The following is a 24,918-nucleotide window of genomic DNA, read 5'->3' as shown; positions in this document are numbered from 1 at the left end:
AAAAACAAACATGGAATAAGAGAGGAAAGAAAAAGATAAAGCATTGGAGATTAATTTATGAAAGTGCGTGACACCCGAGTTCCTGCTATCCACAAACAGGGGGGTTAGGAAGCAGGCTAAAGGACGCAGCGTTTTTATGTGCTGCTTTGCTTACTTCAGGCTCCCCCACATCACACCAAGCCACCCTTCGGCTGAAGGCAAGAGCTGACATGCTGAGCTGAGGCGACGTCACCGGGAGGAAGGATGAGGACATCCTTGTATTGTACCAAGGGGATCGATGGGAACAGCACAGTTAGGACATTTTTGCCATCTGTGGCGAGTACTTCTTTGGTGGGAAACAAAGGATAGTGCAGTTTACCCTCAAAATGGCTCTTCTAATGCATATGGACTGCACATACTCCAAGGTTAATGTGATGTAATTTTCTAGACTGCACAAGACTGTAACAAAAGTAACCACCAAACCTTTTGGAGAGCGGCAGAGGGATTTGCCCAGCAGCTGGGCATCACATCCCAGCAGCGCCTGCCTCATTGCCGCCGCCACTGTCAGCTTGCTCCCTCTCATACTCACGCACACACTCAGCCCGAACTACGCTCAGTAAGAAGATAACATCAAGAACTTAAACCAGGTCTATTTTTATGTAGCACTTGTCATACTATCTGATAAATTAGAAGTCTTTCATTATTGCATCTCCAACTCTGTCAAAAGTTTCCCTATGTGCTGTGTCCACGTCAACCTGCTTCTCCCACCTCTTTCTTTTACCAAAATCAACAGGGAGCCCTTGCAAAGAGGGATGAAAGAAATACCAAAGACAAAAATTCTCTTTAATGACCATCTTGGAGATCTTCATAATTGCTTTCATTTCATAAGACCTTTCAAACCTTTTCAGGATTGGATTGTATACTAGAATAATGGACTTGCTATCGGAAAAATGCAGCTCTCCAACTCCTTTCTCTCCCTCATTGGAGAGGGAGAGCATCGGATCTCAGAATCTTCCCCAATGTCAAAACAGATGAAATCAGCACGTCTCAAACACATTTGGATGAGAATGTGTCAAGATTCTTTTAAAGCAAGAAAGTTCCTATTTATTCTGACTTAAAAAAAAAGGGGGGGGGGGGGGGGAGGATTGGCATACTTCTCCCAGATTGCTTTAGAAGATTTAAGTATTTTCCCGGAGTGCATATCTTCTTCTTATAATATATGCACTTTATTTAAGGTTGTATAGCAGACTAAACTGTAAAGCTGTATGACCGAAAGCCACCCCAATACTAAGGAAAACTCCTTCTCTTAATGGAAAAGCAGACCATGGAGACATTGACTTGCATAAAGTTTCTTGCAAGGAAAGAAAAGAAAACCCAAAACACCCCATATGCTTTCCTGAGCAAAAAAATTCACTGCAAGTCTTTCGTGTCATTTCACATGCTACCCTAGTAGTATAAAATAATTAACTTGACACTACAAAATAGAATAATTCCAGACCCAAGGTCAGTGATTTGACTAACTGGCAGGAAAGAGAAGGAGCTCCAAGGGCAGCGTACAGCCCCAGGATGAGGGTCCCACCATCTGCATGCACCCAATTCCTTCCCAAAGTCCTTGTGTCAGAACATCAATATTCCCAAGCAACAGTACTACCACTTCTCCCCAATATTTCCATTTCTCACTGATTTGGACTCTGATTAGACACCCCTAACTTCATAACAGAACTTGTTTCTTCATAGTCCGTAAAAGCAAAACGTGAGAAGTCAGCAAGATGGCATATTCCTTATGTCCTGTAGCCAAGAATTGCTTTGCCCATTCCCTGCTCCCGAGCGCCAGAGCCAGGACTGCCAGATAGGCTTTGCATTCAGCCTCGCGGGGGACGGGAAGCAGAGATCTGAGCCATCTGACTCACTCTTTACTGACAAGCCCTTGAAGTTGGCAGAAGCCTACCAGCTGCATAACATGTACGTGAGAAAGTGAGGTAGGGAGGGGAAAAGAAAAAGGCAGGCTCAAGGAAGCAGCATACAAAAAGAAAGTCAGTGATAACACATGACCAAAGATAATGAAGCCTGATAGGAAACCTAAACAGCATATTATCAAAGCTATTCCACTAAAACCTGAGGTACAATTGCAGAGAAAGAATTTAACATACAACTAAGGGTGGCAGAAGCCAGCTGGAAGCACAGGGGGAGATCAGAAGACAGGACAAGACTGCAAAGCTGATGGAGGAAAAGGAACCTGCCTTCTTCAGATCAGAAACTAATCCATTATCATCTTTAAGAAGCAGATGAAATAAAAAAAATCTACATACCTGGCCTCTACTTATCAGGAAATTATATCCTTCAATAAAATTTCGTAAAAAGAAAATGCGGTTTTTAATGTATAAATATAACACCTTCAATACTTAAAATGTATTCGTGCATTCAAACCTCAGCATAACTGTTTGAAACGGGTTTTAAATGCTATTTAGACCCTGCAGTATTTTATTAATTTAGTGTTTCTCTTGAAATGTTTTTGAATGGAAATTTTGCAATTGCAAAAAACCCCCTTCCCTAACGCAGCCAATCCCTAAACACCACCACATTTATCTGGTGCAATACTGCTCATCAAAAGCAAGTCTCAACCCTAACAAAGTTCAGTACATCAAAGGGGAATATGTATCAAAGCAAAGTGCTTAACCACATAGATTTCAATACTGAATTCAATATTCCAGAAAGGCTTTCATGGACACTTAATTGACCTCTGGGGACTCAGTCACCAAAGTAGAATTTAGTCCGGAAAACTAAACTTACATTTTGCATTGAGATGCTAACTTCTGGAAAACCAATGGATTATTCTAAATCAGCAGGAGTGGGAAAAATAGGAAGCGTTATTTAATTAAACCAACAATAAGATCTCAAAGGATTGTTGTCACATGGTACTCCCCCCCACCCCCAGCCCTGTCCAAAGAAAAACCCTAGCTGGAAACACAATGACACAGCTATAAATTTTGTCAAAATCAATTAGCAGTCATGTACATTTGCAACATCTTGAAGCTACGCTGTCAAAAGTAGCCAGTAAATACAGTATGCTATTCCCTGAAGGGTGAAGGAGCAGACTCACTCAACCTGAAGTACAACTCTCTTGCCTAGAACAATGTAACAAATACCAAAAGGAAGCCCACAAGATCAGAAAAGTTTAAGTTTCTGTTTTCTGCAGCATGACAAGATGTTCCAAGGCATGTTCATTGTTCCTTTGCATCTTTGGATTACTGGACAAATGTACACTCAATTTTACTTTTAGTTTTAAGGAAGATTTTGCTGTCCTCCTCAGAATAAAGGTTTGTCATTAAAAAGAGGATAACCAATGCATAAATATTTCTCTTTCATTAGGAGTTTTTAAAAAAAATGGTGCTACTTCAAAACAGAACCATTGCAACTACTGGTCTCTGAGAACATTAAAATGAATTGTGGCGGTACCAGCAACACTGACTTTTCACCTCACTTTTCAGGCCTGAACCATTCATTTCTCAAAAAAACAAACCCAAAGAGCTGCTTTCCCTGTTGTTATCTGCAACTGGATAATGATATTTAAAACTTCTTTTACATTTAACAGTACATTTTCTATCCCACAGCATCTATTCTTCACTCACTTTGTTTATGATGAGTCCTCATTCATCTTAATTACCCATTTTAAATTGGTAGTCAAACAGGTAGACTAGGACAAAATAAACAAACCTTAGAAAACGTTAAGAGACTTCTTTTTTCTATAGTGGAAACAAAACATGGATTATCTGCTCCCAAGGTATTCTCATTACTTTCTTTACTGAGAATATTGCCCTGAACTACTTAACACAAGCAAAACCCATCAGTCTCCCATCAGCAGCGCCTGTCCCACCTCAGTGGTTCACACACCGTATCAGGACCCTGGTTCCCTTCCTTTCAAAGCCAAGCCCACCTTCAGTAGAAGGGAGGCTGACATCAGATAACTCAAAAATCAAGTGGTAAGGGACAACTGATACCCACCATTAATGACCCAGACCTGCCACTTGCATTTAAATCCCTGTGGGTAGGCCCAAGCAAAAAAAAACTATCTGAATTTAATAAGACATATGAAGTTAGGATAAAAGTGCAGAAGCTATTACCATTCTCCATAAAAGCATACTGGTTTCACCAGATGGGACCAGGAAGAAATTTCTCAGTAACCACCGAAGCACTGGGTACATTATGAAAATTTCATTTCTTCCTCCAGAAAGAAATGTAACATGGGGTAAAGACACCACTGAACTCTTCTTGTAATGGCAAGCCTGGCATTCAGACTTAATATACTGCATATGTGCTATTATGACTAGAAGTGTAGTCTGTCTATGAATTTCTCAGAAGAACAATCTCATTTATACGTTGGCTTTAATCATAAGATAATTTGCTTTGAGATCCCCATTAGCAGTGCATTACAGGAGTTTTATGTGCCATGATCTATGAAAAAGAGCTAAGTGCGTGTTCTGACAGGCTGGGGAAAGCGCGAGCGGTAATTATTTCAGTAACATCAGCACTGTTTCTCTAACCGGTTTTATAATACCACCTGGCCCAGGAAATGATAAAAGGCTCTTAAAGAACTATGCAGAAAAGGTAAGACGACATTGATAAAGAAACTTCAAAGGATTTGAGATAACAATGGATGGGAAAACTGGAGAAGCTGCCTGCCTGGCTCCGTCCGGGCGAGGACCCTTACACCTCCCAAGCCAGAACCAAAATGAATACCTGTACCTGCTCTTCCAGTAGCAGCTGATCCAGGTCAGAAGACCATTGCCCCATTGTGTCCCCTTTTTCTCCTAGGGATTTCTTTGTTCCCTGAGATCTACCGAAGTAACTGCATGCATTAATTGTTTCCTAAGGTACTTTCTGACTATGTAATTTAGTTTAAAATAAACACTTATATAAAGGGCTCTGGTTATGGTTTTCTATGTGTGCTTTTTAAAGAAAAACACAACGCAAACCAAGTTATGTCAAGAACCTCCAGTTTAGGGAGCAGCTACAGGTGCAGATGTGCCAGGGTGCAAGAGATCACTTAAACCCTTAAATCTCTATTGGTACTGGGGAAGGTTCGCATGGAGAGGGAATAACCATAAATCTCACACACTCAGCCAGGTAAGAAAACTACGGAATTTCACTCAAGGAGCAACTGCAGCCTCATGTCTACCATGCTTCATACAACAAAACTGTCCTTTTCTTTTCCTAAAGCAAAGACAAACATTCACCTGGATCCAGAACGATAACACAAACCAAAATAGATCATGTAAACACATAAAATATATCCTTATTTAAGTTTGGTCTCACCCTTCTTAGGTAAACCAAGTCAAGGGAATACCAAGAGAGTGTGGTCAAAACCCCTGAAAGATACACAAAGATTAGATTTAAACAAAAAGCATACACTCAGTCAGGAACTTAAAGTATACCAAAGACAAAACAAAGAAACACCCTACTGTAAACAAGAAAAATACTCAACAACCACATGAATAAATATACCAATACGAAGCCCATAACCAGAAATCCTACTTCCCATGATAAGGCTTCATGCTTTCCATCAAACAGGCCAATGTTGAGAATATCAACTCTATAAACAATTATTAACACGGGATGCCACTTAAAATATTTGTCTCCTCCTATATAAGAGGACACGCTCCCCTAAAGAATGGCCAGCTCTCAGATCCTTTGGAGCATGTGTTTGCTACACACACATCCAAAATGAAATGAAGCTTAGTAACTCTCAGTGAAAAATGACGTTAAATGTGACTATCTATAAGCTAGCTCATTTATTCTTGTCATTATGCATATATTCTCAACAGTGTAAAGAAGTTTGCTGGGGACTATGAAATATACAGGCTGTGTATTTCATTCAAATCCTTATTGCTGGTTTGAGATAAATCTTTAGGATCGGTAAGACCAACTGATTAGCTGAAGTTAAGAAGTTAAATGATACCACATTGGGTCAAAACAATGCTTCACCTGTTACCACACTCCAACAGACACAGTAAGTGATGCTATTTAGGGAGAACATCGGAGCCTGGCCACTCTCTGTGGCTCATTCCTCTTCCCAGCATGCACAGTCACAGTGTTACAGATATTAAAAGATCTGTTCCTGCCTACTCCATTTAGCATCTGTTTTGGACATATCTACGAATTGGTCCAATCCCTTTTCGAATCTGCTGATATTATCTGTCTCCATCATCTCCTGAGACAACGAAACACAGCAGCAACTTGCAGAGTCACCAAACCCCGTCTTTCAGTAATATTCTGTGTGTCACGCAGAACTAGTGCACCACTACTACCTTTGCTGGGAGCACAGGGAGATACAGAAGACTCACTATATTCAGGGAGAGGCAATATCTTTTGTTATACCTAAAAACCTTTCAAGACCTGATGAAGAATTTGCATACCCAAAAGCTTATCTGCTTTTCCCAGCTCTATCAGCTGATCTAAAAATATATTCATTCCCCCTACAAACCTACCGACTATGCACTCTATGGACGTTTATCCAAGTTCATCCTGAGATTGTGGTTAAGGTTCATTCCTCCCCATTTAAGTATTCTTGGATACAAACACATGACTGTATCTGATTTGCTTTAATTAAATCTGGAAAAGCACATACGTTAGTTTCCCAAATTTTGATCTTATATGAGGAACAACTAGCTTACTTTTCCTCTTGACTCTTTACCAGGTGCAAACAGTTTTCAAAACAGCAAAAGCATATAGAAAGATATACAGCAATGACCGTCCTGCTGACATTTAACGAAAGGGGTACAGCCGCTCAAGTCATCATCTAAACGTGTACAACCAACTAAGTTACAACGGAGCTGTTTAACTTCCCTTTTCTCTTTATTTTACCTGCCAAGTCTCAAACGCCTGCTTGCAGCTTCACAAGGCTCCTCAACCTCATAGAAGCCAGGGCTCTGGTCTTCCACACTGCTGGAGTTCTGCCATTCAAAACAGAGATTTCTCCCAGCACCCATAGCAAAAGGCAAGTTCTCATACTCGGGTATTTCCTCATAGTGACGCATGTTCTCGTACTCTGGAGCACAAGTGCTGGTTACAGAATTCAAATGCATTTGTGGCAAATTCTCTCCCGAAAGTACATGCCCGTCTAAAGACTCCAGCCTTTGGTTATTTCGCATCTCAGGCTGACTTCTGTTTCTCTGCCTCTTCTTCTGTAATGCCGGACTACTTATTTCTACGGAATGCGCCTTGGCAGATTTACTTTTCCTTTCATTGCCTACAGATGCTATAGTCCGGTTGTTACCACTTCCATACCCGTCCCCAGCGGAAAGGCTGGCAATAGCACTGTCCATTGACTGGCTGCCTTTAGACAGAAATTTTTGGAAGTCGCTTTTCATTAAGCAAACTGACAGTTTCATGTTGAGAAACTTTTTCAAGCTATTTTTCTTCTGATGGTCTTTGCAAGGCTTGTCTGTCCTTTCCATGTCCACAGAAGAGAGAGATTTTGCCCTAGGCTTCGTCACAACAGTCAAGTGGTTGAAGCTGGTAGCAATGTTAGTAGTCTTCAATGACTCAGAATTTCCTGAAAATGGAAGAATAGGATGAGGTAACTTCCAGACGGGTTTCTCAGAAGAACGTTTGGGTATGTCACAGGATGAGAGTGCACCTTGCTCCTTGGCTGGTGGATGCATGAAGTGAGATCCTTCCAGAACGCTGTTCGATTTGTCCTCACTGGAGGTGTAAGAACTTTTCTCCACAAGCTCTGCTGATGCAGCTTTTTTCAGCAGGCCAGCAGCTGGAAGGCTGTGCCGCTGTGGTTTCTTAGGAACAATTTTTGGGGAACTTTCATCCTTTATTTTAACTTCTTTATCTTCCTGTTTTTGTGGGGAAACATGGAGGCTATTGGAAGCAGATGAATGCTGACTGCTAGTTAATTTGAGTTGCTTTGGCAAACTCATGGACAAAGTATCACACCTGACAAAGTTAGTCCTTTTGTCCACAGCATCTAGCATACTGGTATCATCTGTCATCTCATCCATGGAGTTAACTAAGTTATGGTCTGCATCTAAAGAACATTCAACACTTTCCACCAAATCAGAAGTTTTGTGTGACAACTGAGGCAAAAGATTTTGTGAAGTTGACTCTTCCATAGCAGGTTCCTTCACCTGATGCATTTTGTCTCCATTGCTTTGAGTTATCTCACATTTTTCAGGATGAAGCACTTCTGTATTATTGTTATAACAAACACTTTGACCAAGGATATTAATTCTTGCTGGCTTTTTAAAGCTTTGGTCCACAAGCCCAAAGAAATCTTTCTCTGAATCAGATGGTTCCTTTGTTCCTTCTCCTGTGGTGTCTATGCCATCCTGACGGACTAGACATGCAGCACGTGGCTTTCTTGGCTTAGGGATAGGAAGCGCTTTTGAGCTCAGGACTGAGGATGTTTCAGAGGAGGCTTTATCAGCATCTGCTTTCATACCTATTTCACCTGAAAATGTACTATTGCTACTTAAATTTTCATTTTCCAGGATTTCCTGGTCCAATGGGCAACTGTGGTTATTTTCAGTCAAACTAGGACAAATTTCAGACATCTGAAACTCATCAGCAGTGAGCTTACCATCAGTATTTTGTTGCTTCCCTTTAGCTACCTCAGAAGACAACGAAGACTGTACAAGTTCCATAAACTCTATTTTAACGTTGTTCTTGGAACTGCTGCCATCCCCTTTGTCACGTTTGTCTGCATACCTGTGCCTCACAGGACTGCTGTTAGGAAACACACTATGAGTTAGAACGTCCTTAAGTTTCTCTTCCAAAATGCTGGCTTTCAAAACCACCTGATTTCTATTTGCCAGTTTTTCACTGTGACTGTCCCCCAGAGCTAGTGTGGTTTTTTCACCGACTTTGATGTTCTCTAAGTTTTCAAAGTGCTCAAAAATGATCTGACTTTTACAGGTGTTCTCCCCATTTCCAAGCTTATGAAGGCATTCAAATTTGCAAGAGGACATTGGTAGAATATATGCTGTGTTACCAGTACTCCCTTCCGAGGCTTCATTTTTGTAGTTCAAGTGGTCTAGCGTTTGAGAAGAATCTCCCCTGTGCTCCTCAAAGCTTTTTGTGCTTTTTCGTGTAGACGATGGAGGTTTAACTTCCGGAACAGATGAGCTCTTGAGAACCTTTGGTTTCGGTGCAATTGCTGGCTTGGTTTTCCTTGCTGCTTGTATAACACCAGAAAGTACAACATCGGGCTTCGGTGCAACAGGTGGGGGCGTTGCCTTGTGTCCTACCACAAATTTTGGTTTGGGGGCCACTGGTGGCTTCTTAATTTCTAGGAAGGATGGAAAACAAAGACTTTAGTCACCATCAGCCCACAGAACAACTTCACCTGCACCGCAGTATTATCAGAAGTTTTGTAACATTTAAATCATGTGATCTGCAAGATCTCAATGTGTGTATGTATACATTTTTCTCTGAAAAGCATGCCTCCCTTCCCTACCACTGCTTTTTTACTAGTTGCCTTTCTTCATTTTGACAGGCACAATCAACGAGTGGCAGGAAAACTCTTCAAGGGTAACTTGTTCATTAAAAAACAGTTTAACTTTATGAAAGTGCATGTCCTTGCTCAAATGCTAAAGTATGATGCTAATAAAAACAGAGCAGATTAGCCTGGTTTTGCAGTTTGAACTATTATAACACCGTTTAAAAATGGTGCAAATATGTTAAGTGCCTTGTGTATAATAAGCCATGAAGATAACAGAACAGCTAGGGTAACTACCAGGACATTTCAGTCCCTTCCCCTACCACCTTTGGAAATGCGTAACCTAAAATTCCCCTTTCCCTTCTTCTTCTTTTCAAACAATAGAGATGGATTATCGTACCAGCTGTAAAACTGGCATGTCACTACCATCAGTTCAGTGAAATGAGTCTGTGGTGTGAAGTTAATGCAGTAATTTGTAGCAAGTCAGTACTTTCCTATTGTAAAAGTAAAATACTATTTCTGTGCATCTTAAAAAATTACTCTTCCCAACATATTACTGTCTGACCTAGAAACAGTCACTACTGCTATGACTTATGACCCACTTGACAGCACAAGATGACAAACCCTGGGGAGAGTGGACGGCAGGAAACGGAGCACATGAGGAACTTGGAGATTATGGAGTTTTGATCATGTTGGTGGTTTTGGGTGGGTTTGAGGTTTTTTGTTTGTTTGTTTGTTTTAAGGTATGCTTGAAACATTTTAATATTGCAGGAGATCATTTATGATCAATTTATTTCCATATGCTTGAATAATTTCAGATTCCTAAGTGCTTTGAGTGATTTTTGACATATGAAAACTGATTTATAAGGTAAACAAGTTTCTCATTCTGTTTTTTTATGTACTACCTCTGTATTTATTACCTTTGTTTTGAATAATATTTTGGTGTACTTTCAGGAAGTCATACACATGTTAAATAAAACTCTCAAGAAAACATGGTAATTAATGTTTCACATGCAAAGAGACTGGGTAAGCCATTGATTTATTACTCTTTTTGAACTGTGGGTTTGGTGTTTGGTTGTTTTTTATCACCATTATTATTACAGATGTGCAACTATATCCTAATCTGTAGCCTAGAAATACGAGAATAAAGCTTCAGGCTTGGGGTTTTCTCTGTTTTGGACTTTTTTTTGTTTGTTTGAAAGAAATCTAGATGGTAAAAAAAAAAAAAAAAAAGGCAGATACCCTTTAGTTGCAAGCATTTCCCAAACACTAAGCCACTGCTCTAAGCAGACAGCCAGAAACAATGTCTCTACTATAGAAACAGGAAAATCATGTTTTTCTAGGACATGAATCATTAAACGGTACCCAGACTGACTCCACTTACACTTAGAATAGCTGTCCTTGCTACAATTATATTAGCAAAGAGGTAAACCGGATGGCAGAGACAATTTTTGAGACTTTTTGCAAGAGGGAACGCAGAATTTCTTTCCAAAGGTACAGCTCCCTATAGCCACCAACGACAGGCAACAGTGACCCAACTACCAGCTACTGCAAAAGCTGTACCACCTTCTGCTTCCTGTCCAAAGACAGGTTTCCCACAGAGTGGAGTCAATAGTTTGCTAGGGAAAAAAAATTAACCCTTTGGATGGGCAACTACTGATCCTGAACAGCAGATGAGGGTTGTACACTCTCTTTCAGACAAGGCAACTGCCTATTCAGCTGGAGAATGAAGTGATGGCAATAAAGGAGCCTGCTTTCTATGGTAAAAACCGAGGAAGGGATGCCCTGTTTGCCACAGAACACAACACAGTAGTAGACCTGGGCCATGTTCAGTAATATTTATTAAGTTATTAAAGCTCCCTGAAAACAGGAGAGACACAATCTGCTTAGGAATCCTTCCTGATGCCCAAATGAGAGAAAACAGATTGCAGAAGATAGAGGAGATTAAATACTGGCTAGGTAAGTGATACCCTGTGGATTATTTGTCCCACTCTGCAAACTGAAGTCCATAATCTGTGGAAGTTTTTCTCTCTATAGCGGGACTGCCTAACATTTCAGGTAGCAATCAAACTAGATTACTCTGCAGGGCTTTCAACTAGTATTTATTAGGGAGGACACTCAGAAGTTATGATATGATACCATTACCTGAATATAAGATTCAAAAATAAAACATGAAAATGAAAAGGGATGCAAAGAAAACAAACCAGTTGTTTATATGCCAATAGTGGAAACCTGGATAATGAACAGAGCAAGAAAAATTCACTTCTGATAATAAGTGCAATTCAAAACAATTTCTGAAGCCTACTAGAATTTTTCAAATGACTTCAACATTAAAAAGCATTGGGACAGACAGAAGAGACCGGCAAGCTTCGTGGTATAATAGACACACCACTATCTACTTTAAAGTGATTGCTCATTTCATCTAGAGTAGATATGGGTCAATGTATTAACAGGCACATTACAGTCTCTGTATCAATACAGATCTGCAGTCAACCGCTCAATCAGAAAGGAAAGTGATGAAGAGCCCTTTCAAACATAAATATGACGTGAGAGGAAAGACTCCAGGAAGGGAATGCATACCAGTAGTTTTCCTCAACAAAATATCTTTAAGTTTCTGAAAAATACAAGTGATTAACTTCTTAGAAAAAAATCACAACAGCTAGGCAAGGGTAAAAGTATATTAGATTTCGATTAGAAATGAAGAATTAAAGTTCAGTTGATTATAAACTAATTCAATTCACCATGTGTGGATAAAAACCAATTCTACATAACACAGTGCTTTAAAAAGGACAATTTCCCATCCTGAATAGAAAGAAAACTAAGTAGGAGGCAACTGTTATATATAAAGGTGTAAGGAATGACTGGAAGTCATATGAGAATGACTTTTTGTTAAGTGACAAGCATAAGCAAGCCTCTGGTGAAAAACAACAAATATAATCAAGGAAACATTATACAACAAACGCATGGAGTGGTGAGTTGTTTGGACAATGGGCTTTTTGCTGGTGCCATATGGAACTGTTCACCTAAGAACAGAGATGGCTGGTTATGCCTAGGAGAGTAAAAACTGAAGAGAATTTGGAAATCATTGTAGATAGTTATTTTATGAGAGCTCTATGCAGGTCTGCAGCTAAGTGGTAAATAATCCTCCAAATTACAAGGAGATAACTATAAAAAGATGAAGGGACCTGAAAATATTTCTGTACACAGCACCTGCCAGACTTAGTGATACACTATGTTAGCTTCTGGCATTCTTAGATGAAAACTTGGGATGAATAAAAGAAATAACTACAGAAGTATCCAAGGTCTAAAAATCATGCCTTGAATCCCAAGAAAGCTCATCCTGCTTAATTTAATCAAGAATTTAAGAAGTGAGATGGTAATAGTAAATATACTTACGCAGACGTAAAAGATTTTTGATAACAGATAGCTCTTTAATCAGGAAAAAAAAAAAAGACATGATGAGATCCCATAGCTGACCACTGAAGTTTGACAAGTTCAAACTAGAAACAAAGCTTTAAAATTATTATTAAACCCAAAGGATAATTAACTACAGGAACATCTCGCCTAGGGTTGTGGTGGAGCCACTAGCACTTACACAACCTAAACTCACTTTCTAAGATGTGTAGAAGTTTCAGAGGAAATTTTGGACTGGACATTGGATTCTCTGGCTTGTCTTACTCAGCAGATTAGAATAGAGAATCACTATGATTGCCCCTGCTCCCCCCTCCAATCTTACCCCATTTCTCAGAGGGAATCCCTGCATCCAGACTAGCATCGTGGGTTACCAGTAATAAACCCAAATGTAAGAGCAGAAACACAAAGTTTTATTTGCATAAACAGATTACATGATTAGGAGCCAGAGAAGCAGCCAGAGATATCCTCTGACTTGCCTGACTAGGCAAAGGAAGAAATCCATAAATAAAGTGACTAACAAAGCTGCCATCGCCAACAGGAAATCTACTGCTCATCTAGGAACAGCCAACATCGTGTTCACTGCTGAAGAAAAAAAAAAAAAAGATGCTTAAAAATACCAACACACCCAACACCCTTAAAAAAAGTGGATTAAAAAGGGCATTATTTTTCTAACAATAAATAGCCATTAGCACCACCTATGCAGGTCAATGCATATGCTCTTTGTCTGACTTCAGGTCACAGCACAGAGAACAGACATTTGTCCCTCTGATGAATTATCTCCTCCAGCGTGCTGAGGAAAAAGCAACACCCATTCTCATCCTGCTGAGCTCCTCTGCGACCAGCACTCGTTACTGCTCGACTAGCACGTGTTCCAGTTCTACCTTCAAGTTGTTTTAGAGGAGGATGAGAATACCCTGGAGCAAATTCTACTCTCAATGTTTTGGCCTTAAAGTATCCATTTCTGTTCTTCAGATGATGGGATTTGGGAACTGAGGGCCTTACTTAAAAATGCTCATGTCTTCTCCTATGCAATATCATGAATGAGCAGGAAAGCCAGTAAGACAGTGCAGTCTTAAGCAATATTATTACACAGCTTTAAGTCTTCTCAAATTTTTACTTCTTCTTGTCTTGCCTGCCCAGCACAGGAATAGGGAGAAAAGAAGATACATGAAGCTGAACTGATGCAAAAAATCAAATAGCACTGCCCCTTCTGCAATAAACCCTACTACTGCTAAAGGAATGTTTTCCCAGGTTATCTTTATGCCCATACTTTTGAGATTATGTTAACAACTTCTACACTTGGGAACAGCAAAAGAACAAGAACAAGTTATGTTCACCTGCATCTGTCCAAGAAACAGGGACAAATGGTTCTGGACGCTGTCATGCAAAGATAACTTGGTATTCCTTTCCTTGCAATGCTCCACATGAACAGACGCCTCTCTCCTGGTATTCAGTCTCCCCTATGGGACTGCCTCTAGCCACCCAAGAGGTACCCCTGTGGCAGGATCCTGTAACCCACCCTAAAGCAATATCCTTTTTGAACCACAAAGTAGTAAGAAGACAGTAAAACAATTAATCAGTGTGACATAAGATTTTGACAGCAGCTGGACCTAAACTTAAGGTACAGGTACACAATCAAGTTACTATGGGGTAAGCCAACGTGTGAATTTAACAAACCAGCTACTTTATAGAAGCTGGCCATATGTATGCTCTTATCTTACCGCACAGTATACAAGGTAGCTTATTCCTTTTCACCTACAAGGTGAAATGTATTTCACATACTACTTCACGTGTCTATTTCACATGTACTAGGAAAAGAAAATGAAAGGGCTTGAAACAGTTACCGCTTAGCAGCTGGCCTACTGCAAATGTACATATTGGCTTTCTCATGGCACCTTGTTTACATATGCATACTGTATTCTCCGAGTTAGGAAATCACATCTGTAGGCTATATATGAAAATAATACGATGCCCAGAAGGTATCTACCAAGGGACTGATGTTCTGTTCATTCTTATGTGAAGAGCTCACTCCAACAGCCAATTTACTGTTCCTGGGACTACTTTTGGCATAAAACACTACAACTCACAGACACAAAAAAAGAAAGCCAATCCAGCTTTTAAAGAGCATGTAGGGAGAGAGATAATTATTGCAATATATTTGGGATACACTCAGAGATTATTGCGATGGCAGTTAATACACTGCACAGAGAAACAGATAAAGTATTTTAAAACTCCTGTTCTCCAGCAACCTAAGTTTTAATGACTCACAACAAGGCTTTTCAGTTCAATTACTTTGCTTTCAGTTACAGAAAGAAAGTTTCATTAGGTAAACACCTCAGAAAAGTATTCTGAGATTGTTAATTTATTTCCTGCAAATGTGTATTTATTTTCTCATTATGTAGAGGCTCTGATCTTCTCAGGTGCCACAATGCTCAAAAGAAAACAAAACAAAAAAAAAGGAATGAGTCATGACATCCTGGAAGATAACACATGTAGTTTTTAAAATACAAGGGAAAATGATGGTTTCCAAGCCACCACAGTTTTAGAAAACATCCTAAATAAACTGCAAAAGGAAAACATTAATTTCAAAATCTCGGGTTGTTCAATGACTTGCTGAAATAAAACAGGAAAGTTGGGGATAACTTTAGAGTAAGGACAAGAGATGAATAAATAACCTTTTAAGATTGCATGTGGAGATAGAGCTGAGTAACTCTAATCAGACTTGACACATTAGAGGGTTAAAGGGACATAAACCCTGTAGGCCTCATTTTTTCAACCCTTGAAAGCAATGAAGTTCAACTGGAAAAGTCATGTTGATTTTGTTTATTCTGTTCCTGCTATGTTTTTTTTTCACGTTGAATTACATTTTTGACATTAAAATACACTACATATTTCTCATTGCTGTTGTCAAATCAGATTTCAAGTCTAAGCTATACATTCTGCCCACATTAAATAAGCTGTATAGATTCACATATAAGGACTGTTTCTTCAGCAAGAAATAATAAATGTCAAACTCATAACTCTGAGCTTTTGTTTTTCCCTTTTAAAGGCAAAGTGCATACTTGAAGACAGCACAATAGTTCCAGGCAGAAAATGAGTAAATGCGCATCCATCAACATCGTATATAAAGAATATGCAGTACATGAGAAAGCAATGAGAGAATAGCTATAAATGAAGGTTGAAACCAACATACAGGTTGATCACTACAACAAGATAATTTTTAAATTATCTAGAAGCGTTTTAAGTAAGTGCTATAGTTCCTTAGTTCTAACAAGTCCAGGTTTACACATACATTTCCAAATATGCAAGCCACAGCTATGGCAGAACTCCTTCACCTATCACTGAATTACATCCAGCTCTGGACTGAGATATAACTGAAACAATTTTGTAGAGGAACTAGAAAAAATATATAGCAAGAAACTGAATATGCACTGCATTAATCAGAAAGGCAGAAGGCAAGCTGGAATGGAGTTAAGGCTGAGTTATCAATGTTGGACCTTTTGCAACGTCTGTCCATAGACAGAAGCTGTTTGGTATTCCTCTCCGTACCGTATTCCCCTCAAGTAGCACAGTATCTCTCTCTTACAGAGAGTCCTGCATATCAAGCTGAAGTCACTCATATCTGCAAATCCTACTTAAAAATATTAAATCAATACTGATGATGCTGTACCAGGTTGCTGTGTTCTAAAGGTACGTTAAAAGAAGACACAAGAGAGAGACGCTCAAGCCCTTCAAGTTAAACGGAAGGAAGAGCAGAAGGATTTCTAGGCATTTAAAGTTCCATCTGAAGCCTTCACACACGATGATAACATTTTTACTGAAACATTGTATTATCAATCAGTTGTCAGAAAGCTAGCTTACGTAGCACAAACCAGAGTAATAACTGAATTCACAATTAAATAATTTCAATGTAGGAAATAGATCCTATAGATCACAGGACTGAAATTAAAATCTAGGAGTTGGTAAGTTTTTATGTGAGCAATAGCTTTATAAAGCATGTCTATATATTTCAGGAGCTAAATTCTGCAGCAATACAAAGAGACGGATATTAAACCTTCAGAACTGTCTTCCGGCAGTCCTCAGTCTTTTCATACCCTGCCTATGAGCTCCTTAACTGAAATGTCAAAAGCTGTCATGACACTGTCAGCAGGACTGTGAATCTCTGATCCCGTTTCACCTGTTCCCCATGTATTTTTTTTATCCTCACATAATCCATCACACACAAAATACTCTTCATCCCTTCTTCAACAGCCTTCACATATCCCTCACCTTCCCTCTTCCTGCCCACCAGGACTCGCTCTACACCTTCCCCTTCAAATCCCTCACTAAAATTCACATTTTCCATGAAACTGTCCCACTTCCTTCTTACTGATATTCCTCAGCATCCCTTTCTCTTTTGCTTTCTAAGTGACTTGGTTCACCAGAACCCCTTCCTCTCACCTTCCCCACAAACACCATCACAACATAAACTAAAACAACAGACTCAGTCACGCCACCTCAGCTCTAGAAGTCCTCAAATCACTGTTTAGTGCTGAAAATCTACCCAACTTTCTGAAACTTAGTACCATATCAAATTTTAACAGCCCAGCTCTAAGCTCTTGAGCACCCCCTAACACATATCTTTTATTTGCACAGCTGTTTAACTCTTAAAAGAGCAGGGGTGAATTGCACTACCAGCGGCACTGCCAAACAACCTGAACGCACAATGCAGCTGTTAAGTAGAGATGATACCCCGCTTTATTACATGTTTTTCGAGAGCTAAACAAAATCAGTTCTGTCATGTATATTAGAAATATATTAACATATTAATTTAACATATTAAATTAAGCAGAAAGATGCTTTTTATTTTCCAGTAAATTCTGATTAACTAAGAGAGCCCAGATAACTTAATTAACGCTGGACTCAGCAACGATTTGACATATTTGAGAGGAACACGCTGAGAATTAGGTTGATGTTTTTGCTTCATGTCTCTGTATTGCTTTTTCTTTAGAACAGCCCCCACCCCAATCCTTACAGGAAGCACTTCGCTGCTTCAGGTTTACACTGCAATTAGTTGTGTTTCCACCCAATACATCATAACTTACACATGACATCTTTTCAACGCAGAAACAACTCCTATTCTCGTTTTCAAGCAGACTAAGAAAGGAACCTACTAACCTAACAGATGGGTGAACAAAAGTACTAACAGCACACCACCGTGCAGCCAAATAAACAAAAATTAGGAGCAACTCCCCTGAACAGGGGGAGCTCTTGTTTTAAACCAAGAATTTGCCTTGCAGGTCTTCTAGCCATAAAATTGGCAGCGGTCAAGAAAAGGGGGAGGAAAGGCAAGGAAAGCACTGAAGTAGGTCAGTTCACACCAGCAGTTGCAAAGGCCAGAAGTGAACTCTTTCCAGTATCCCTGCCTCTGCGTGAGGGCTCCAGCTTGTACGAGCTCCATCGAGGCAGGTATATCCTTGAAGCAAAGCCCGTGCTTAGACGCCGACAAACTTTCGCAGCTCCGCGAAGTCAGACGGAGCGATAACCCGAACCCCGGTGTCGGCTTTCCTGCCAGACAACCCGGCCGCCGGCGGGGGCTCCGGGCAGGTTTCACCCGCCGCCAGCTCAGCCCCACGCGAAGCGACCCGCTCCGCCGCCGGGCACGAAGTCTCTCCGCCGGACACGCGAGAGGGGCGAGAGCCGCACACCGGCAGGGTGAACGGAGAGCCCGGCTCAGCTCCGCGCCGCGCCGGCCGCCGGGGCAGGGACGTGCCCGCACGGCTCCGAGGCCGGGGCGGGGGGAGCGGGGCGTCCGTAGCGGACCCCGGGGAAGAGCTGGGCCCCGGGGCGGGAGCGGGGTGCGAGGCTGCGCCCCCCTCCCCTCCGCTCGCTGCCCGCAGCAGGCGAGCCCAGACCGCCGCCTCACGCTTCCCCCGGGGCGAGGCGGGGGACACAGCGCCCGGCCCCGCCGGGACGAGGAGCGCGGCGGCGGCTCCGGCTCCCATCCCGCGCTGGCACCGCGGGGCGGCCGCGGCGCCCCTCCCTCGTCGTTCCCCCCCGGGGCGCCGGGCCCCGCCGGCCGCCACGGGGTGAGGCTCGGCTCTCTGGCCGCGGGGGTATGCGGACTCCCCGCCTGCTGCCAGCCGAGCGGGCGGAAAGGAACCGCCGCTCCCCAAACTTTCCGCGGGCACTCACCGGCGGAGCTCATGGTGCTCCCCACGCGCCACGCCGTCCTCCCCCTCGTCCCTTACGCCACGGCCCCTCTGAGGGCCGAGGAGAAGGAGCCCATTGTTCCCCCGCGCCGCCACTCAGCAGCAGCACCCCCCGCCCGCCGCCGCATAACGCCCCGCGGCCGGCGGCAGACTGAGCGCCCGCCGCCGGGCCCGCCGCCACCGCCCAGCGGCGCCCCCTGCCGGGCCCGCGCCCCGCCCCGCCCCCGGTCCGGCCCCGGCTCCGGCCCGCCCACCAATCAGCACCTCCCACAGGGCGCCCGGAAGCGGGGCGCTCGCCGTGCCTTCTGGGGGCTGTAGTTCCCCCCCGCGCGAGGCAGGGCCGGGCCGGGCGGGGAGGGGCCGCCGGCGGCGCGGCGGACTCCGTTTCCCAGAGTGCCCACAGGGGGTGGCATGGCGGAGAAGGATGACACCGGAGTTTGACGAAGAAGTGGTGTTTGAGGTGGGCGCGGGGGCGACCCGGGGCGGGTTGGGCCCGTGTCTCTCCGCCCCTCACCGGGGCGTTGCGCCGCGGCCCCCGGGGGCGGCGTGCGCCGGGCGGGCCGAGGTGACCGTTGGGCGTGAGGCGGGCGCGAGGCCCGGCCGAGGGCAGCGCCTGCCGCGGGCAGCCGGTGGCGGGCGGGAGAGCGGAGGAGGGCGGGAGCCGGCGGGACCGGCAGGTCGGGGCGGTGCTCGCCGGGACCGGCGGGACGGCGTGGGGTGTCCCGCGCTCCAGAGCAGCCTGGGGGCCGGAGCCGCGGCGCGCCCCTTCGCGCAGGCCGAGGGCGGGACCGCTGGCGGGAGAGGGCGCCGGGCCGGGGCTGGGGCCAGGGAAGGCTCGGCCGGGGAAGGGGCGATCCTTTGTGCGTCGGCCCGCCTGCGGGCGTCGGCGTTGCGGTCTCGGTGAGCGCTCTCGGGAGGCCCGTGTCGGCGGGTGTTCCCTCGGAGCCGCCTGCGCCGGCCTTTGAGAACCGTTAGGGGCTGAGGAGGGGTAAACGGCCGGCCGGGGTGTCGGCGCGGTGTGTTGCGGCGGCACATCCTTGTAACTGCTGGTGCAGAAAGCACAGTGTGTCTGTGAGGCTTCACACCGCTCAGTACTGACCACTGAACTGTGGGATCAGGGGCAAAGGTAGTAAATCCGCTGTGTAGCTAATAAATCCTGCTTCTAAATCAGTGTAATTCACGTAAAAGGTATGTTTCAGCACACACTCATCTGTGTAGCAAGTACTGAAACTACCTTATCTTTCTAGTGTTTGTATTATTTATGAGATTTGCATAAAACTTTTACAATTATATTGCATGTCTTGTTAGATAATGGGGCTACAAGATCATCTTGGCCTTATTTAAAACAGTGGCTAAATATACCTGCTGTTGCAGTTCAGTAACAAAACCAGATCAGTTTGCAGCAGGTAAATGTAATTGCATCTTCATGGAGGGCACACCTGTTTTTGCAGGTGTATAGAGAAAGTGGTTATAGAGAAATACTGTCTTTAAAATGATTAATTATTATAATAGTAATAAGGCTTCTGGTTTTACCAGGATGCAAAAAGCTCCTTACATAAGGAATGATTTGTTCTCAGCTGTGTAAGTACTACCGGTATATGGCTTTGGTCTGTACCACAAAAGTTTTGTGTTTATCCACAACCAACCTTGAATCCTAACAATAAAATCTGTTATTTATATAGCTGCTAAGTTAAATTGCTTCCTTTAATGGCATAAATCCATGGTGAGAATTTATTTCACGGGTATAATGCCTGCCCTCTGCATTTCCTTCTTTAGTAAAAGTGATACCTGTTTTACAGTTCCACAGTTCTTCAGTTCATGCAGCAGTTACCATTTTGATTGAAAAAGTTCTGCTGCATAGGGAGTAAAAGATCTCCCTGCATATGCACTTCACTATTTTCTTTGCGTTTTGGGAATGGATTTCCGTCACTAGTAAAGGCTCTTTGATACATCACTGTATCAAGTGTGCGTGTGTATATATACACACACTTTCAGATATACTGAGTGACATAGTAACATATATTTCATATATTAGGGTACAACTATAACATCAGATAAGCAACAGTAGGAAAAATACAGATTTTTTTGGTTGGTTGATTGGTAGAGCTGTGTGAGATACCCACTGATAATAACGGGTACCTTGAAATACCTGCAAAAATTATCTTCAGAAGTGCTCAGCAGGGTTCATGCTATTGTAAAATGAAGGCTCCGCAGAGAATTATGAACATACTCCACACAGATGAGCCAGAGATGGGAATTAGCAAGGAGCCAAAAAGTAGTTGGGTAGTTAATGCTACAACGTATTTATTTTTTAATTACTGTTTTAATTTTTTTCTTGGGCCCCAAACTCTCCCCCTTAATTATTTGTGGTTTCTGGTAAGCAACTACATTTTTCCTGCACCTCAGTAGGTCACTTCCCATGTTGTTCTTCAGTGGTCACTGTTGCAAGGAGGCATTCAGCATTTAGACCTAGGTTACTGTGAACAGCTGTTTTTTCTGTGCTTTTGGAGCTCTTGTGAACAAGATACTGGTCAATATTTATAAGCAGTAGTGGTGTGCTAACAAATGCATAATCAGGAAAGAAGTGGTGCTTCATGTTTTTCATACCCAACAGAATGGGTAAGAGAGGGAAGAGAAGCAAATGAGGTATGCTTCATCTGTTCCACATCACAGTTATGCCCAGTGTTATTTTCTGCATATTTTTCAGGTCATAGCTCTGTCCAACAGGCCCTGAATACATCAGTGACAGCTGCCTGCATTACAAATTTTGCAGCATCAAACAGATGATGGCCTGCTGATAGATATTTATGAGCTTCCAAGGACCGATCATTTTTCTCACTGTCAAAGTATCTTTTACGTTTGTGTATCTCTGAAGAAAGGGAAGCACAAACATGGCATCACTGCCCTGGGAAAGCAGTGTTTTCCATCCAGTTCAAGAGCCATTGCAGATCATTTTGACTGAACAATAATGAATGATGGACATTTTACTGTATCCAGTAAGTGCTGCCATACTCTATCCAGTTTATAAATGAGTTCCTACAGCAGCCAGTGGTTTTCATTCACCGACTGCATAGTCCTCAGCACTTCAGTTCTTGCAGTTGTTACAACCAGTTGCTCTTGTAATTAAAATGCTACAAATATTGAGGGGAGGGGACAGAACCCAAGAAACACAGAGGTGCCCCTGATATGCTTGGCCTGGGCTTATCTGCCAGCAGTGTGTCAAATTAAAAATTGTTGCAGTGTAGAGCAGATTGTACTAAAAAATGGAGGAGCAATGAATGACATTATTAATGTCTGTCTTAATTTATTAAGGGAGATCATGAGATGGGAAATTTGATGTTGTTACTTGAGATGAGTTTTTTACAAAATGGGCTAGAAGACAGAATGCTGCAGTTACAGTGTTGTGTGCACTGCAGTTACAGCGTACCCCAGAGTCCTCTGGAAAATTGCAGTTTTGTGTATTTTGCTATGAGACTGGAACTGTGTTAGGGTTTTTTGTTGTTGTTTGGACAATGACATGTCCTCCTTGTTTTCTTTTTCTTTTTTTAATGTATAAATTAAAGAAGCTCCTTGTTCAAACTGGCTAAATTTCTGCATCATTATTCCAGTGGGAGGACTGTGTCAGAACTTCGTTGCTTTGATAGTTAACAACTGCCATCTAATTTCTCACTTGAAATTTATTCTTGGCCACTTCATACCTGCTTGCACTTCTGCTACTGTTGTCCATTAGCGTATATAGTTCTTATATTTCTCTAGAATTTAACTTTCCTAATGTATTCATAGAAGGCAATCTTATCCTGGCTAAGGATTTTGCTAAACTGAATAATCCAATATATTTTATCTTCCTTTCACAAGACAGATTTTCCTGGTCTTCATTTTTGGCTTGGTTTTTTTGTTTGGTTGGTTTTTTGGATTTTTTTACATCTGCTTCAGTTTGAGTTCATCTTTCTTTACCTGAGCTTGCAGCATGGTGCTCGGCATTCTTGCTGGGGTCTTGTGCAACTATTTTCGCTTGCTTCTGCTGGGAATACTTTGTTTCTTGCATCCTAGGCCTACAAACAACTTTTTCAAGTCTTCATACTGTTTGACTCGGTTGTAATGTGATAGGGTAACCACTCACATCTGTCCTTATTTTTATCAACAGCTTCCATGTTATTGGAGAGTTTCTTTTTATTAGTCTCTCTGTGTAAGATCTTGCTGTTGTCTACTGTTAAATTGCATGCTATTATCAGTACCGACTCAAGGTCATCTAGTTCTTTTTGTATGATGTTTCAATCCTTTTCTGCATATATGATGTTAGTTGGTGTTATTGGGAAGTTTCATTAGCATGCTTTTTTGGTATAAGGTTAATTAGGGAAAATTCAAAAGCTTTGACCAAAGAGTTGTTCTTTAGGAACTCCGTTAGTAACCTTCTTCTGATCTGATAGCTTTCCGTTCAGCATAACCCACTGTTATCTCTGCCATCTACATATTTGATTCCTTTCCCATCTTTTTCATCTTAACTGATACGGCACAGTATCACAAGTCCATACCCCATATGGCACAGTATAAAAAGTCCATATAAACTTCCTGCATTTCCTTTATCTAGAAAAATTAGCTGTCTTGTCAAAGAAAGATGTTGAGTGAGTTTGGCACAATCTACTGCTGGTGAACCCATGTGATATCTTCTTTGATGATCATCTGTTTTCTTTGTCTTTGAATTTTGCAAGAAAGAATAATTATTCTCAGTAGCATGCTGGCTTTTGATCAGATTCATAGGCCTGACATTCCTGATTGCTTTTTTCTCCTTGTAAATATAGGCACTATGTTTGCTTTTTTCCACTTTTGAGTTTATAGATTTATTAAAAATCCTTTCTGCTGGATCTTTGATCTCCTGTGCCCATTCTTTCAGAACACTGGGATGAAGGTGGTCCCAACACTGCTCTTTGAGTGCATTTTCGACTCCCTATTTCTGCTTCCAGCTAAGTAATTTGTCCTATATTTTAATGCGCTTGCGCAAGTTTGTTTTTTACATTTGGATAGATATCAAAGCTATGCTTACAGAATCACAGAATGGTTGAGGCTGGAAGGGACCTCTGGAGGTCATCTGGTCCAACCCCCCTGCTCAAGCAGGCCATCTACAGCTGGTTGCCCAGGACCGTGTCCAGACAGCTTTTGAGATTCTCCAAGAATGGAGACTCCACAACCTCTCTGGGCAACCTGTGCCAGTGCTTGGTCACCCTCACAGTGAAAAAGTGTTTGCTGATGTTCAGAGGGAACCTCCAGTTTTTCAGTTTGTGCCCATTGCCTCTGGTCCTGTCACTGGGCACCACTGAAAAGAGCCTGGCTCTGTCCTCTTTGCACCCTCCCTTCAGGTATTTACATACATTGATGAGATCCCCCAAGCCTTCTCTTCTCCAGGCTGAACAAGTCCCAGCTCCCTCAGCCTTTTCTCATGTGTGAGATGCTCCTTCCTTCAGGTTCACCCAGACCATTGTTGGAACCTAATCCCAGAAAGTCTTCCTGACTGTCAGCTATATGGTTCTGGTGGAAGGATTGGAGCTGACTTTTGTTGTTTTCCATTTTAATGCTGTGTTTGTAGAAGAAAGTTAATCCATGCAAGATTTTTCACCAGATTGCACAAAAAAAATGAGATTTTGACACCCACAATGTCAAACTGCCACCACCTTAGATTTTTAAGGGCTTTTTCATACACAATGTTTGAAATACAAAGCTTTGCATGTGGAATTGTGTAAAATATAGTACTGAATTAATTTCATTGCCATAAACATCTCTCTCCATTTTTTTTAATTTTAATTAGAAAAGAAAGCTTTCCTCACTTGAGACATTGTTTTAATTAACTCATGAGTCTTGTGCCATTCCTACAACCAGTTCTGTCTGTATTATTTA

General features: G+C 42.3%; 1 protein-coding gene across 1 annotated transcript in view; it reads right to left on the bottom strand.

The window, feature by feature from the left end:
• Positions 1–18,822, bottom strand: part of FGD6 (FYVE, RhoGEF and PH domain containing 6) — a 74,908-nt gene extending 56,086 nt beyond the window's left edge. Inside the window, exons 1-2 of the mRNA XM_050902044.1 lie at positions 18,321–18,822; positions 6,841–9,274 (exon numbers count right to left, since the gene is read on the bottom strand). Coding sequence (XP_050758001.1) covers positions 6,841–9,274; positions 18,321–18,822 — 2,936 coding nt within the window. The remainder of the gene's footprint in view (positions 1–6,840; positions 9,275–18,320) is intronic.
• Positions 18,823–24,918: the final 6,096 nt, after the last annotated feature.

This window comes from Gymnogyps californianus, chromosome 1, assembly GCF_018139145.2.
Source record: "Gymnogyps californianus isolate 813 chromosome 1, ASM1813914v2, whole genome shotgun sequence".
Taxonomy (NCBI): Eukaryota; Metazoa; Chordata; class Aves; order Accipitriformes; family Cathartidae; genus Gymnogyps; species Gymnogyps californianus.
This window is presented reverse-complemented; position numbering and strand designations above follow the sequence as displayed.